This window comes from Leptonychotes weddellii, chromosome 5 (genome assembly GCF_054177405.1).
Source record: "Leptonychotes weddellii isolate Sample4059 chromosome 5, ASM5417740v2, whole genome shotgun sequence".
Classification (NCBI taxonomy): domain Eukaryota; kingdom Metazoa; phylum Chordata; class Mammalia; order Carnivora; family Phocidae; genus Leptonychotes; species Leptonychotes weddellii.
The window spans coordinates 98169548-98183537 of NC_138373.1; the positions used below are offsets into that span (position 1 = coordinate 98169548).

Genomic DNA, 13990 nt, shown 5'->3' on the forward strand with positions numbered 1-13990 from the left:
TTTGTGGTTATAAAAAAAAAACAAACTATGAAGAACCTCAAGGATTTCTGAGCTCCCCGCACTCAATTTCTAAGTAGCTTTTACCTTGGCTGATGTTTTGGCCAAAATGTCCTGCAGCTCCATGATTTTCTGCACGAGTCCATGGAAGTCATTGCAAGTTGGACAGGCTGGAATTACAAACACTACATTGGTCAAGTTGTATTTATAAGGAGGTCAATCTAGTTAGGTCCATGCTGACAACTAATATATCGGACCTCCGATTTCAAACTGACATTCTGGAGAAAATTAAGCAAGAAGCACACTTTTCATCACACAGTGCAAGAACTAATGGACTTACTGCGATTAAGATCTGGGCACTGAGCAATAAATCCTTGGGGCATGACAAGTAATTGCACATCTTGCATTATACCCTGTGTGCAAAAAATTTTTAAAAAGATGTATTACTTTCATCTACCCAAATTATGTTCAACAGTCAAGTTCATGAAGGAAAACATTACAAGATAGACGCACCAAGATCCCTAAACAACATTTTTTGAATACATCACTTCTACTTCAGACCAAAGGGAAAGAAATACATCTGGCAAAATAGATGATTACCCATGTACTCTCCTATTGATAATATTTTTAAAGCCTTAAGATTAAATGTCAAGATACAATTAAGAGGGAATAGTCATGTTGTTTTGAGAAGTTATTTTTACTTAGCCACTGGAGAAAATCTTGAAAATGACCTTTAAAAATCAACCCGAAAATCACTTCTGGTTTCAGCAACAGTGAAACTGATACCAATTTTAAATTAACTGCAGCCATCAAAAAGAAACAGATAGAAAAACTGAGTCATAAATGCAATACTCATTTGAGCATTTCTCATTTTTCAGTCGGACCTTTTAGAACTAATTCGTCAATTTATAAAGGACAATAGATTCATTAACCAGCTGCCACAAGACTTAGCGACAAGTCTTTAGGAGTACAGAAAGTTTAGCGTGAAATTTTTAAACATTCCAGCAGCAAATAACCCCTTTTACACAGAGGGCTACATCACATGTCTATAGGTAAAATTTACATGTATCCTTAGTCACTAAGGCTTCATTAGCTTCCATCTTCCTGGGCTCTTAAACCAAAGGCCAACGGTAACTCATCAGACACACTCCAGCTGTCCCTTTCATCTACCAACCCTCTCTCTTCCTTCATCAACTTTATATACTTTTTAATTAATATTTCACTTTATTCCTCTGAAAAATGCAAACAGAATGTCTAATGACAGGGTGACAGGACCAGCATATTATCAAGACAATTTTGAATGTACCTACAAAATATACCAGTCAAATATTGGCCTGTATCTCCTACATGTTTAATCTAATTAATAGCATAGTATAAGAAAAGTGTCAATGTGAATGATAAATATTGTAGCATACCGTGTGGAATTGCTGGATCTGTTGTTTGCTTGGGGTTTGGATTAAAAAGGCAACTTCTATACAAACTCCTATCACTTGGAAGCAGCAACATGAAAACAAGGCTACCATGTACAGTTAAACACTGCACAACTCCACTGGACATCACTCACAGTCTACAGTAAAAATTATGACCCCGATAGTACACATAATTGATGTGTGAGAAGGATTCTAAGGCCACATCCAGGCTCCATGGGAAAGACTGCCATGGTTAAAAAGAGGAGAGACTTGACATCTACAAATGTGCATCCCTCATGTGGTATAAAAGCACTCATTGTTTAGGATTTGTGAACATGGAATCAATTCCTCATGACTGGCTTTGGGCAAGTCACTTAACCCCTCAGAGTAGGTTTATGCACAGGTAAAAGAGAAAAAAAAGAGCCTGCATCAAGGCCAGTACTACCAAGATTCAGGAATAACACATAGAAAGCACCTGGTTTCCAGGTAACAAACAGTTTAAGTAAGTTTAAAAAACACCTTCCCAGGTTACAGAGCTTACTTAGAACACAACTTCAAAATCACTGGTACCTACTCTACCCAGAAATCCATGAGTCAGACTCAGCACCTATTATTCTTCAGTTAACAACCATTCGCTGAACCACTTCTATATTATAGGCACTGTCTTAGTCCCTGGGGGAAAATGATTACCCTACGGGCTTGCAGTCAAGCAATTTTCTGGACCTTATTTCTTCATCCTTAAGATACAGAAATTTAAATGATGTCTTTTAGATCATCTACAATGATGAAATTCTATGAAGTGTGTCTCAAAGTAGGCACTAAAAAAAAAAAAGAGACAAATTATGACTGCTTTCTAGTTTTGACAGATTGTGCATATATATGTATTCCCCTTTCACATTCTGTAGTACAAAAAGACCATGAATTGTGAATATTGAAAAGTTTTCAATCCTCTGTTATTAACATCCATGTAAAAGTATCATCAAAGGTGACGCTTCAGTGGCGGATAGTTTATTTGTAAATTAACATCTTAGGTATTTATTATTTTGAATGCCTAATCTCAACAATGATATGTTAGTTTCCCGATTGCTACTTTGTGATTATCTCTGTAATGTCTAAAGATCAAATTTATTCAGGAAAAAAGAGAAAATACTGTAGGTCAGCTAAATAAAACACTGTGTAAAAAAAAAAAAAAACAGACGAAATAGAAAAAATATACAAATCATTTTGTTTCACACCACAAAAAGCAAAACATAATTTTCCAAACTCATTAGAAAGCATTTATATTTCTATGCTATCATCAGCCCTTAGCCAAAAAATACCTTAAAATATCCATGCGCATTATTTCTCTGTCCCAGCCAAAATGTTGTGCCCAGAGGCAAGTCTGTGGAGGGCTTTTCCACCACTCTCTCGTATATTCTGCAAAAAGGAAATATCAGAGTAAGCAGTGTGAGTTGACAGTCATTTCGTAGAATCTTCCACTTCATAAACTGAGAACATTTCACTTACTTATTGCAGTCAACATGTAAAATCAGATGGGAGGCACTGATGGCTAAGGAGAGCTTGTGCCAATTGTCATCAGCCAAAATGTATGGAAAGACTTCCGTGTGCGGGTGGTGACTGCCTGACCGATAATGCAGTCTGACTTCATTCCGATGGCCACTGCTCTCCAGCTCCAGGTACCTGTGCAAAGAAGAGGCCCATGGGGACCAGGGAAAATAAAGTTCCAAAATTACTGACATGACCTCCAGCCCCAGAAAGATAGAGTCTAATGTTTTTCCTATTCCTCCCACTGAGTACAACTAAACATTATATTGTAAACAGACATGGGAAGAGTCTAAAAGATGGAGTAAAGAAAGAAAATCAGACCCAAGGTACTGGCTTCCTAGGTTTTCTTTTGGCCTCATATATCCCAGACTTGGCTGAGGAAGCCAGCAACCTGGAACACTAGTGAGTGTAGACCAAAAAAGAAAAAAAAAAAAAAAAAATATATATATATATATATATATCTCCCAACGAAAGCTTGCTCTCTTTAGCCAAGGGCCAGGAAAGGGGAAGCCTGATAAAACAAAAACTTTTAGAGAATAACCACTCTATTCCAACCAAACATCACAGAAAAAAAACTGGCCCCATCCCCAAATAGACTAGTAAAGCTCATGGGGAGCCTAGATTTCTACCTTCTTGAGGACCCAACACCTCCACTAGGGTGGTGACGGAAAAGGCCAAGTCAAGAATGTTCATCTATTTTTTAAAGATTTTATTTATTTATTTGACAGAGAGAGACACAGCGAGAGAGGGAACACAAGCAGGGGGAATGGGAGAGGGAGAAGCAGGCCTCCCACTGAGCAGGGAGCTTGATCCCAGAACCCTGGGATCATGACCTGAGCCGAAGGCAGACGTTTAAGGACTGAGCCACCCAGGGGCCCCACAAGTATTCATTTAATTCAACAAGTAAATTCTATAATAATAGAGAGGTGTTTGCATTTTAAAAAAAAATAACATCAGCAAACACGCTGCCCTGTTGCTATAAACCTGTCAGTTCTTAACACACTGAGGCAAGAACCCTATTGCTGCTGTCAGGTAGCCTCCTAGATACTATTAGAAATGTCACCTGCACTGGATTCCTAAACTTGAGGCACTAGAAGTAGCCTGAATAACAATGGGGCTGACACCATGCCCTACAAACAAGAACAACTTCAGAAGTTAAACATTTTACCAAAATCTACATTTTCATTAGCATCATTCACTCAATTAAAAAAAATGAATTTTAGATTCACAATACACAAAAAACAGGTAGTGAAGAGAAAAACAAATAATGACGTGAAACACTTAGAAGTGTGCCTAGCACATGGATAGGATTCAATAAATATTAGCTCTCATTAAAAGAAGGGAAAACAGGTTGAAAGAAGTTAATCCAAATCTTCAAAACCAGTAACTATTAAGATATATAAAACCATAGGAAGATGTGAAGTTGCATGAACATATGATTATTGCATAACTGTAAGTTACAAAGTATCTTAATGAACACTGGGTCTATTTTAATGAATCATTTTTCTAATAACAGCCATATTCATTTCCAGAAGCCCACTGTTTCCCACTGGGTGGTGTCTCAGTGGGAGGCAGGACTGGCTCACCCCCTCTCTGCCCCCCGCCAAGGCTCAGCAGAACAGAGTGGTTAAACACCCCAGCCCTAAAGCCTGAGGACTCACATCCCAGTACCCCTCCCAAGAGTGGCCAGCTACTTCATTCACCTCTCTGCACCTCATCTGGTCACTCAGCTATAAAACAGGGATATGAACTGTACTTGCTTCAGTGGACATCTGTAAGGACGTGAATGAGTTAATTTAAGAAAGCCTCAGAATATTACTCAGTACACACAAAATACTCAATAAAGATAGTACATGTTAGTTATCTTTTTCAATTCAAAAAGCAAAATCGTCAAATCCTCCCTCTTCTTTCCCATGGTATAGCCAGGAATGGGCTGACGACACACTCCAGCAATCAGACACTCTTCCCTGAGACTCCTTTTTTTCTTTTTTTTAAGATTTTATTTATTTATTCATGAGAGACAGAGAGAGAGAGGCAGAGGGAGCAGCAGGCTTCCTACGGAGCAGGGAGCCGATGCAGGGACTCGATCCCAGGACTCCAGGATCAAGACCTGAGCCGAAGGCAGACAACTAACCCACTGAGCCACCCAGGTGCTCACTTTCCTGAGATTCTTGATGGAGCACAGCCAAGGAGGGGAGTGAAGAGGCACCCACAATGTGCTAGGGCAGCAGCATCCTGGTCAGCTATGTTCAGGCCACTCTGCATCTTCCTTCCTGTTTGCTGGCCCATCAGGGTGCCTTTGGTTATTACCTGTTCCAAATTCTGATGCCCCAGGCTCCCATCAGTTCTGTAAGCTGCCCTCCCACCCATTGCCTCCAAAGTCACCTTACAGCTAGAACCTTAACTGATATATTACAATTGTGACCATGGAAAAAACATAGAATAAAACATATCAACATTTTTAAAGCTATCATTGAGTGATATAACTATGAGTGATTTTTAACTTTCTTTTTACTCTTCTTTATTTTCCCTTTTATGCTCAATAAGCATTTGTTACCTTAAATTAAAAACCACATTTTAAATCCCAAGAAGGTAATTTGTCACACCTGAACATATCATGTCTCCTTGATCTGTTATTCATAATTGTGAGAAGTCATTAAAATCAGAAATAAAGTTCACCTTTTATAATAATTTATGCCCTTGTTATTCAAATATCCTTTGCACTGGCAGAAATATAAACTAATTTAAGATCAGGCTTCAGAGAAATAGGCGACAGTTGCAGGACATCATTCATTTTAACAACCTCCTTCATAACTCAAGATCAAGGGATGAAAATAAGGTCACGTCTCATCTGACAAAAAAGGTTGCACACACACATGAAATGAGACTTTTTCTGCTGCCTTAAATTAAACCTAAAGAGAACGATCAGATCACCTAAGTACAGTTCTTCCTCAACTTGCAACGGGGTTATGTCCTGATAAACCCATCACAAGTTGAAAATGGCATTTAATACACCTAACCTACCGAGCATCGTGGCTTAGCCTAGCCTCCCTTAAACATGCTCAGAACACTTCTATCAGCCTACAGTTGGGCAAAATCATCTAGCATCCTAGCAAAGCCCATTTTGTAATAAAGTGTTGAATATCTCAGGCAATTTATTGAATACTGTACTGAAAGTTAAAAAAAATACAGAACAGTTGTATGGGTATAGACTAATTATAAGTGTATCAGTTGTTTATCCTCGTGACTGCACGAGGGAGCTGTGGGCTCACTGTCGCTGCCCAGCATCATGAGAGAGCATCATACCACACGTCACTAGCCCGAAGGAAACCAAAATCAAAAATTCAAAGTATAGTGTCTACTGAATGTACATCACTTTCTCACCACTGTAAAATTAAAAAATGGTAAGGTCAACCATGCTAAGTATAGGACTGTCTGTATATTAAGCTAGAAGCCAGTTGTTAGTCACCTGAAGAAAAGCTACATGTACTTCTGGCACCAAATATATTAGAGAAGCTCATGGAAGGCACAATTGCTATGCAATTCTGGAACTGAAAACCCAGTTCGGCTTCTCATTACCACCGCTGCCCCCACTTCCCGCTGCCTCAGTGTCCTCATCTGTAAAATGAGGAGTCACTGTGATAATCCACACAAAGCAGGGCATCTGAAACACAGTAATCACCCAATAAATGGTAACTATTGTATCATTTGTCAATACATAATCCCAGTTATAAAGTCCAGCCTCTTAAAAAGCCAATTCTTGAATCACAAGCAATTTTGAACACATTTTGTTTAAGTGGAAGAATGCAGAAAGAGGAGACAGAAGTTCCAGGCAAAACAGAAGATTAACCAACTACCTGACACCTTACAATTAAGGGCTCTAGCATAACCAACAAAATATGAGAAGCGGAGTCCAGTGGTAGGGCCAAAATTATTGTGAGTTCAGCAGCTTGCCCATTTGTTGTACAAAATTGACTCTTTCACCTTGTCACTTCCAGTGATTCCCTCAGAGTTCAGGGAGATGGGAGAATAGGGGAAAAGTGTATTTTTTGGCATCCTTCATTAGAACCGTATTGATTCGGTTTTTGTTAGTTCGCTTGTTTTTAACGGCATTTGGTCATCAAAGCCAGGTGGTATAATGTGGTAATTTAAGAGGCCTCAGAGACTTACTCCTGTCTCCACTCGTTAGTGTTCTTATGGATAAGTTCTTATGGATAAGAACCATATGATCATTTCAATAGATGCAAAAAAACATTTGACAAAGTACAAAATCCATTCAAGATAAAAACCATCAACAAAGTAGGTTTAGAGAAAACACACCTCAACAAAATAAAGGCCATATCTGAAAAACCCACAGCTAATATCATCCTAAATGGAGAAAAACTGAAAGCTTTTCCTTTAAGGAACAAAACAGAGATGTCCACTCTCACCACTTTTATTCAACATAGCACTGGAAGTCCTAGCCACAGTAATCAGAAAACAAAAAGAAATAAAAAGCATCCAAATTGGCAAGAAAGAAGTAAGACTTTCACTATATCCAGATGATATAATACGTTATATAGAAAACTTGAAAGACTCCACCAAAAAAGCCACTAGAACTGATGAACAAATTCAGTAAAGTCACATAATACGAAGTCAAGATACAGAAATCTGTTGCATATTTATACACCAATAATGAAGCAGCAGAAAGAGAAATTAAGGAATCAATCCCATTTACAACTGCACCAAAACCAATAAGATACATAGGAATAAACTTAACCAAAGAGGTGAAAGAACTGTACTCCAGAAACTATGAAATACTGATGAAAGAAACTGAAGATGACACAAAGAAATGGAAAGACATTCCATACTCATGGATTGAAGAACAAATACTGTTAAATGTCTATACTACCTAAAGCAATCTGCACACTTAATGCAATCCCTTTCAAAATACCAATGGCATTTTTCACACAGCTAGAACAATCTTAAAATTTGTATTGAACCAGAAAAGACCCTGAATAGCCAACGCAATCTTAAAAAAGAAAAACAAAGCTGGAGGCATCACAATTCCAGACTTCAAGTTATATTACAAAGCTCTAGTGATCAAAACAGTATGATACTGACACAAAAACAGATCAATGGAAAAGAACAGAAAACTCAGGAATGAACCCACAATTATATGGTCAATTAATCTTTGACAAGGCAGGAAAGAATATCCAATGGGAAAATAAATATCTCTTCAACAAATAGTGTTGGGAAAACTGGACAACAACATGCAAAAGAATGAAACTGGACCACTTACTTACACCATACACAAAAACAAATTCAAAATGGATTAAAGACCTAAATGTGATACCTGAAACCATAAAAATCCTAGAAGAGAACACAGGCAGTAACTTCTTTCACATTGACTGTAGCAACTTCTTTCTAGATATGTCTCCCGAGGCAAGGGAAATAAAAGCAAAGATAAACTATCAGACTACATCAAAATAAAAAGCTTCTGCACAGCAAAGGAAACAATCAACAAAACTAAAAGGCAGCCTACAGAATGGAAGAAGATATTTGCAAATGACATATCTAATAAAGGGTTAGTATTCAAAATACATAAAGAACTTCTAAAACTCAACACCCAAAAACCAAATAATCCAATTTAAAAATGTGCAGAAGATATGAATAGACTTTTTTCCAAAGAAGACATACAAATGGCTAACAGACACATGAAAAGATGCTCACCAACACTTATCACCAGGGAAATGCAAATCAAAACCACAATGAGATACAACCTCAAACCTGTCAGAATTAACACACACAAAACACACAACTAAAATCAACAACACAAAAAACAACAGATATTGGCAAGGAGTGGAGAAAGAGGAACTCTCTTGCGCTGTTAGTGAGAATGCAAACTGGTGCAGCCACTCTGGAAAACAGTATGGAGGGTCCTCAAAAAGTTAGAAATACAACTACCCTACAATCCAGCAATCACACTACTAGGTATTTACCCAAAGAATACAAAAACACTAATTCAAAGGGATACATGTACCCCTATGTTTTTTGCAGCACTATTTACAATAGCCAAATTACGGGAGCAGCCCAAGTGTCCATGATAGATGAATGGATAAAGAAGAGGTGGTATACATACAATGGAATATTACACAGTCATAAAAAAGAATGAGATCTGGCCATTAAGACAACATAGAGGGTATTTTACTTATACATGGAGTTTAAAAAAAAAGCAAATGAATAAACAAACAAAAAGCTGAAAGAGACCCATAATTACAGAGAACAAGCTGATGGTTGGCAGAGGGAAAGGGTTAGGATGGGCAAAATGGATGAAAGGGAGTGGGAGGTACATACTTCCAGTTAGAGAATAAATAAGACACAGGAATAAAAGGCACAGCATAGGGAACATAGTCAGCAGTACTCTAATAGCATTGTATGATGCCAGATGGTATCTACACTTGTGGGGATCATAGACCTGGGGAATCACTACGCAGTACACTTCAAACTAATGTAAGGTGTGTGTCAACTACACCTCAGTTTAAAAATAAAAGACATCTAGGAGCACCTGGGTGGCTCAGTTGGTTAAGTGACTGCCTTCAGCTCAGGTCACGATCCTGGGGTCCTGGGATTGAGCCCCGCATCGGGTTCCCTGCTCGGTGGGAAGCCTGCTTCTCCCTCTGCCTCTGCCACTTCCCCTGCTTGTGTTCTCTCTCTTGCTCAATCTTTCTCTCAAATAAATAAATAAAATCTTTTAAAAAATAAAGTAAAATAAATAAGAGACATATAAAGCATGACTATTATTCCTCACTGAGGAATATAATATAATATAATAATTCATTCCACTTCTCTACAGAGAGAAAGTGGAATGAATTATCCCCGAATCTGGGAAACCATCTGTGATAGATGTTATTGGTCAAGTAGAGTTCAGAAAATAAATTATATTTGCTACATCCAATTCTCATAACACCTTCAATTTGATATGAAAGGATCCAAAAGTAGACATAGGTTGAGCACAGCTCATAAGGGAATACATGCTCATTATTAAATTAGTAAGTCATTTAGTACATAAGATACCATGTACTTAATTTTACTTTAAAATATGGTTAATATGTCACTTTTTAATATCTGATTTGATTATTCAAATCAAGCTCTTCTGTGAAAAAATAAAACTCAACCCTTTCTGGTTATAGTTTCACCTGTTAAAATGGTTTAAATCAGCTCTGCGTTGAAGGAAAGAACTTGGTGATCTCTAAAAATCCAGAGTCTACATAAATTAAATATTATCAAGGTTTCAGCTTAATTGAGATTGTGTGTGTGTGTGTATGTGTGTGTCTACCCAAGAGAATATACCAATGTTCCCGTCAATTTCTAGATACCATGGGCTAACAAGTATATTGAGGTACGCAAGCAACTGCACTATTTCAAAGAACAAACAACAAGCAATATTTATGGAAGAAAATGATATTCCCAAGTTGGTAACTTTTCATCTTCACCTTCACCTAAAAAATGATTCATGATGCTTTTAGGGATACATCCATCTGGGGTGACTAAGTGGCACCCAAAGACCCTCGATGCCCTAAGATTCCATGCAGTATTTTATCTGGTTTCAAACCTTCCTCTTAAGCTAACAATTTGCTTTCCTTAGGTCCTAAAAATCAATAGGAATTCTTAGGCTGAAAGAGGTTAGCCTGTGTTGGAATTTTCGGCAGCTTTATATGTACCACGTTGTGAAACTATGGGCAGACAATAAAGGAAAAGCATTGATGCATGTAAGACAGCAAGAAGTTCTAGGCAAGCTGTATTTGAAAGAAAGGAATTAGTCACAGGGGAGAGTAAGTTGTCAATGCTGCAGCATCTGTTTTCTGACATGCTTCACGGGTCATCATGCCTCCTCTATCGTGCAGAATAAATAAGAGCCAAGGAAAAAGGTAATAGGATTCATGGGTCACCCACTGAGGTGGCATTTTGCTCTTAGTGAGCCCATTACCTTGAGTTCCCATTGAAATGGGTACAGGACACCCCTAACTAGAGGAAACAGAACCAACCTGGCCCCAAATTCTAGCTAATAGGGAAATGCCAAAAAGGCAGGAGTCTTATTTTTAAGTGTTAGCATACATTTTTTATGGCGAGGCAGTTAGAAAAATTAAAAGACAAATATTTTCCCAGCTATGCCGACTGGTTTTGTTTACACTGTAACAAGTTCAGTGGGGCCATGATGATGCTGTTGAAACAAAGAAGTCAATTGTAAGGAAGAAAATTTCTGGATAAAAATGTTTAGTCTATGGGCGTCTGGGTGGCTCAGTTGGTAAAGCGACTGCCTTGGGCTCAGGTCATGATCCTGGAGTCCCTGGATCGAGTCCCGCATCAGGCTCCCTGCTCGGCAGGGAGTCTGCTTCTGCCTCTGACCCTCCCCCCTCTCATGCTCTCTCTCTCTCATTCTCTCTCTCAAATAAATAAATAAAATCTTTAAAAAAAAAAATGTTTAGTCTAACTGAAAAGACCCAACAGAGGAAAAATAGATGACTGTTGTCTCCAAGAGTAAAAGAAAGCAAGATTGCTAAGCCTGTCAACAGAGTTCTAGGATTTTGAGGGAAGTAGAAAGGCCATGATGGAGCTCTACAACAAGCAGAGAATTGTCAAGCGACTGGGAGGATGCGCTAGTTCAAATGTTGATTCTGCCCCTTATTGTGACCTCAGACATTGGATTCAACCATTCAGGGCCCTCTCCTTAACTGTAAAATAGGGATAAAAATAGAATAGGAATAACCTCCAAGACAGTGATGAGCACTTAATGAGATTAATCAATGCAAGGTGTTTAGAGGATGGCCTGACACAGTGTAGGAATTTAATAAAGTGTTAAATGTTAACAATGCAGGGAAAATATTCCAAGGCACCTAAGAAATCAGTCAACTACTACAAACCCTGAGATTAGCAGATGCTCTGTACTTCTCATCCTATCATTCCACCAATATCTTTCAGCCATCTGAGTGTCAGGCATTGTACCAGGCACAGGGGAGACTGGGGAAAAGAAACAAAGTCAGGCCCTCACAGAACTTCTTCTTCCATCATTTTCATCATGTTCCTGAATTGATACTCCCCAGGATGATGATTTGCTATAAATGTAGGCTTCCTCATTCATGTTTACATTCCTGTATTTCTGCCAAGTCTTTATTTTATATTATTTTATTTACATCACTTTATTTTTCTACTGTTTTCATATTTATTATTTCATATCATTCTACATTATTGAATCTATTTAGAAATGGTGAACTTAAAAATAAGCACAATTTTTCTTAATGCAACTTAACAAACCTCCTGCAATAGACCTTGAATTCTGACAAGTCAGAGGTTGGAAAGGTTTTGTCATATGTTTATTTCAGTTACTGGCTGATGAAAAACAGTCATATTTATTTTTAAATGAAGAAAATATGCATTTTTAACCTGTTAGAAATGTCAAAAAATGAAAATCCAATAACTAGATGAAATAAAATTTTTGAAAAACCATAATAAATGGGATAGAAATAGAAGGCTAGGGCGCGTGGGTGGCTCAGTTGGTTAAGCGACTGCCTTCGGCTCAGGTCATGATCCTGGAGTCCCTGGATCGAGTCCCGCATCGGGCTCCCTGCTCAGCAGGGAGTCTGCTTCTCCCTCTGACCCTCCCCCCTCTCATGTGCTCTCTCTCATTCTCTCTCTCTCAAATAAATAACTAAAAAATCTTTAAAAAGAAAAAAAAAGAAATAGAAGGCTAGATGTAAGAGCCCATCAGCAAAATCTGCCTCTAACATATCTTATATAGTCTGATCTTGTTTTTATTAAAGTCTGTGATATTTTAGTCTAATAAATGCAATATGGTCTATAAAGCTAGCAAAGAAAGGTAGAAAAGCTAGGCAAATCACTGTTATGGAAGTAAAATGTTATTTTCTCTGAATCCATTCAATATAAATGAATTATTTTCATTAAAGAAAAATACAGTAGTTAACTTAAAGATATCTTACACAGTGAATGCTGATATGCACTTAAAATGAAATATAAAGAAGTTTGACTTACTATATTTGGGGAATATATTTTTACATGATATATATTACTCAATTTTTATAATACTAGAAAATGAATTTAAAAGTTAATATGAATTTCAATTTTCAATGTCATTTTTTTATTCATGTCACTAAGAAGCAATACTTTATGATTCAGGTGGGTATGGTCAATGGATGTTAAGGACAGTGAGCAAAGGTCTGATGAGGAATAGCACACTGGAATAAAACTGGAGTATCTCCCCATAAACTACTAATCGAAATCAAAGGGGAAAAATATTGAAGAGCCTGGCAGATCACCAACTTGACCAGGTGATCAAGGTTAACATCACGAGCAGTAAGACAGATTGACAAAGTGTACCACCTCTAGATGTGGTGTACTGAGAAGAGTCAGCATCATTTCTGCAGTATTCCCAGCAAAAACACATGGCCTGAGTGATGAGGAAACATCAGATGGACCCAGGTGGAGGGTGATCCTAAAGAATGACATGCCTATACCTCTAAGACCATAATAGATACCAAAGACAGAGAAAAGCTAGAATTGCTCCAGACCAAAGCAGATTATGAGAAGAGACAACCAAATGTAATATGTGCTCTTAGATAGAATGCTGGGCCAAGAAGGAAAAAGTGACATTGTTTAGATGGTTGGTGAAATCTGAATGGGGTGTGAAAACTAGATGATATTGTGGTGTCAATGTTGATTTCTGACTAGGAGGTTATATATTGACTATATAAGGACAGTGTCTCAAAACAAGGAGAGTGTCCTTGTTTTGAGAAAGCATTCACCAAACTATTAAAGGTGATAGAGAATATTGTCAGTGGAATTCAAATGTGCACAACAGCAAGGAAAATAAGATTTGTTAAGTGAATCGAAATAACATAAATTCCACTGTCAATAAGGACATCAAAATAAAATTAGCATGGACTTTTTGAAAAGGCAAATAACTAAAGGAAATAACAAAACAAGTTACAAATAAGCTGAATTTGGGGTGCCTGGGTGGCTCAGTCATTAAGCATCTGCTTTCA

The 13990-nt window shown here is 37.8% G+C and overlaps 1 protein-coding gene across 5 annotated transcripts in view; it reads right to left on the bottom strand.

Moving 5' to 3' along the window:
• Positions 1 to 13990, bottom strand: part of NELL2 (neural EGFL like 2) — a 305243-nt gene that overhangs the window by 223718 nt on the left and 67535 nt on the right. For all 5 annotated transcript variants that reach the window (XM_081821534.1, XM_081821531.1, XM_081821532.1 and 2 more), the window contains 4 exons: positions 2913 to 3086; positions 2726 to 2822; positions 338 to 410; positions 85 to 167 (listed from right to left, as the gene is read on the bottom strand). In XM_081821534.1, the coding sequence (XP_081677660.1) occupies positions 85 to 167; positions 338 to 410; positions 2726 to 2822; positions 2913 to 3086 (427 nt within the window). The remainder of the gene's footprint in view (positions 1 to 84; positions 168 to 337; positions 411 to 2725; positions 2823 to 2912; positions 3087 to 13990) is intronic.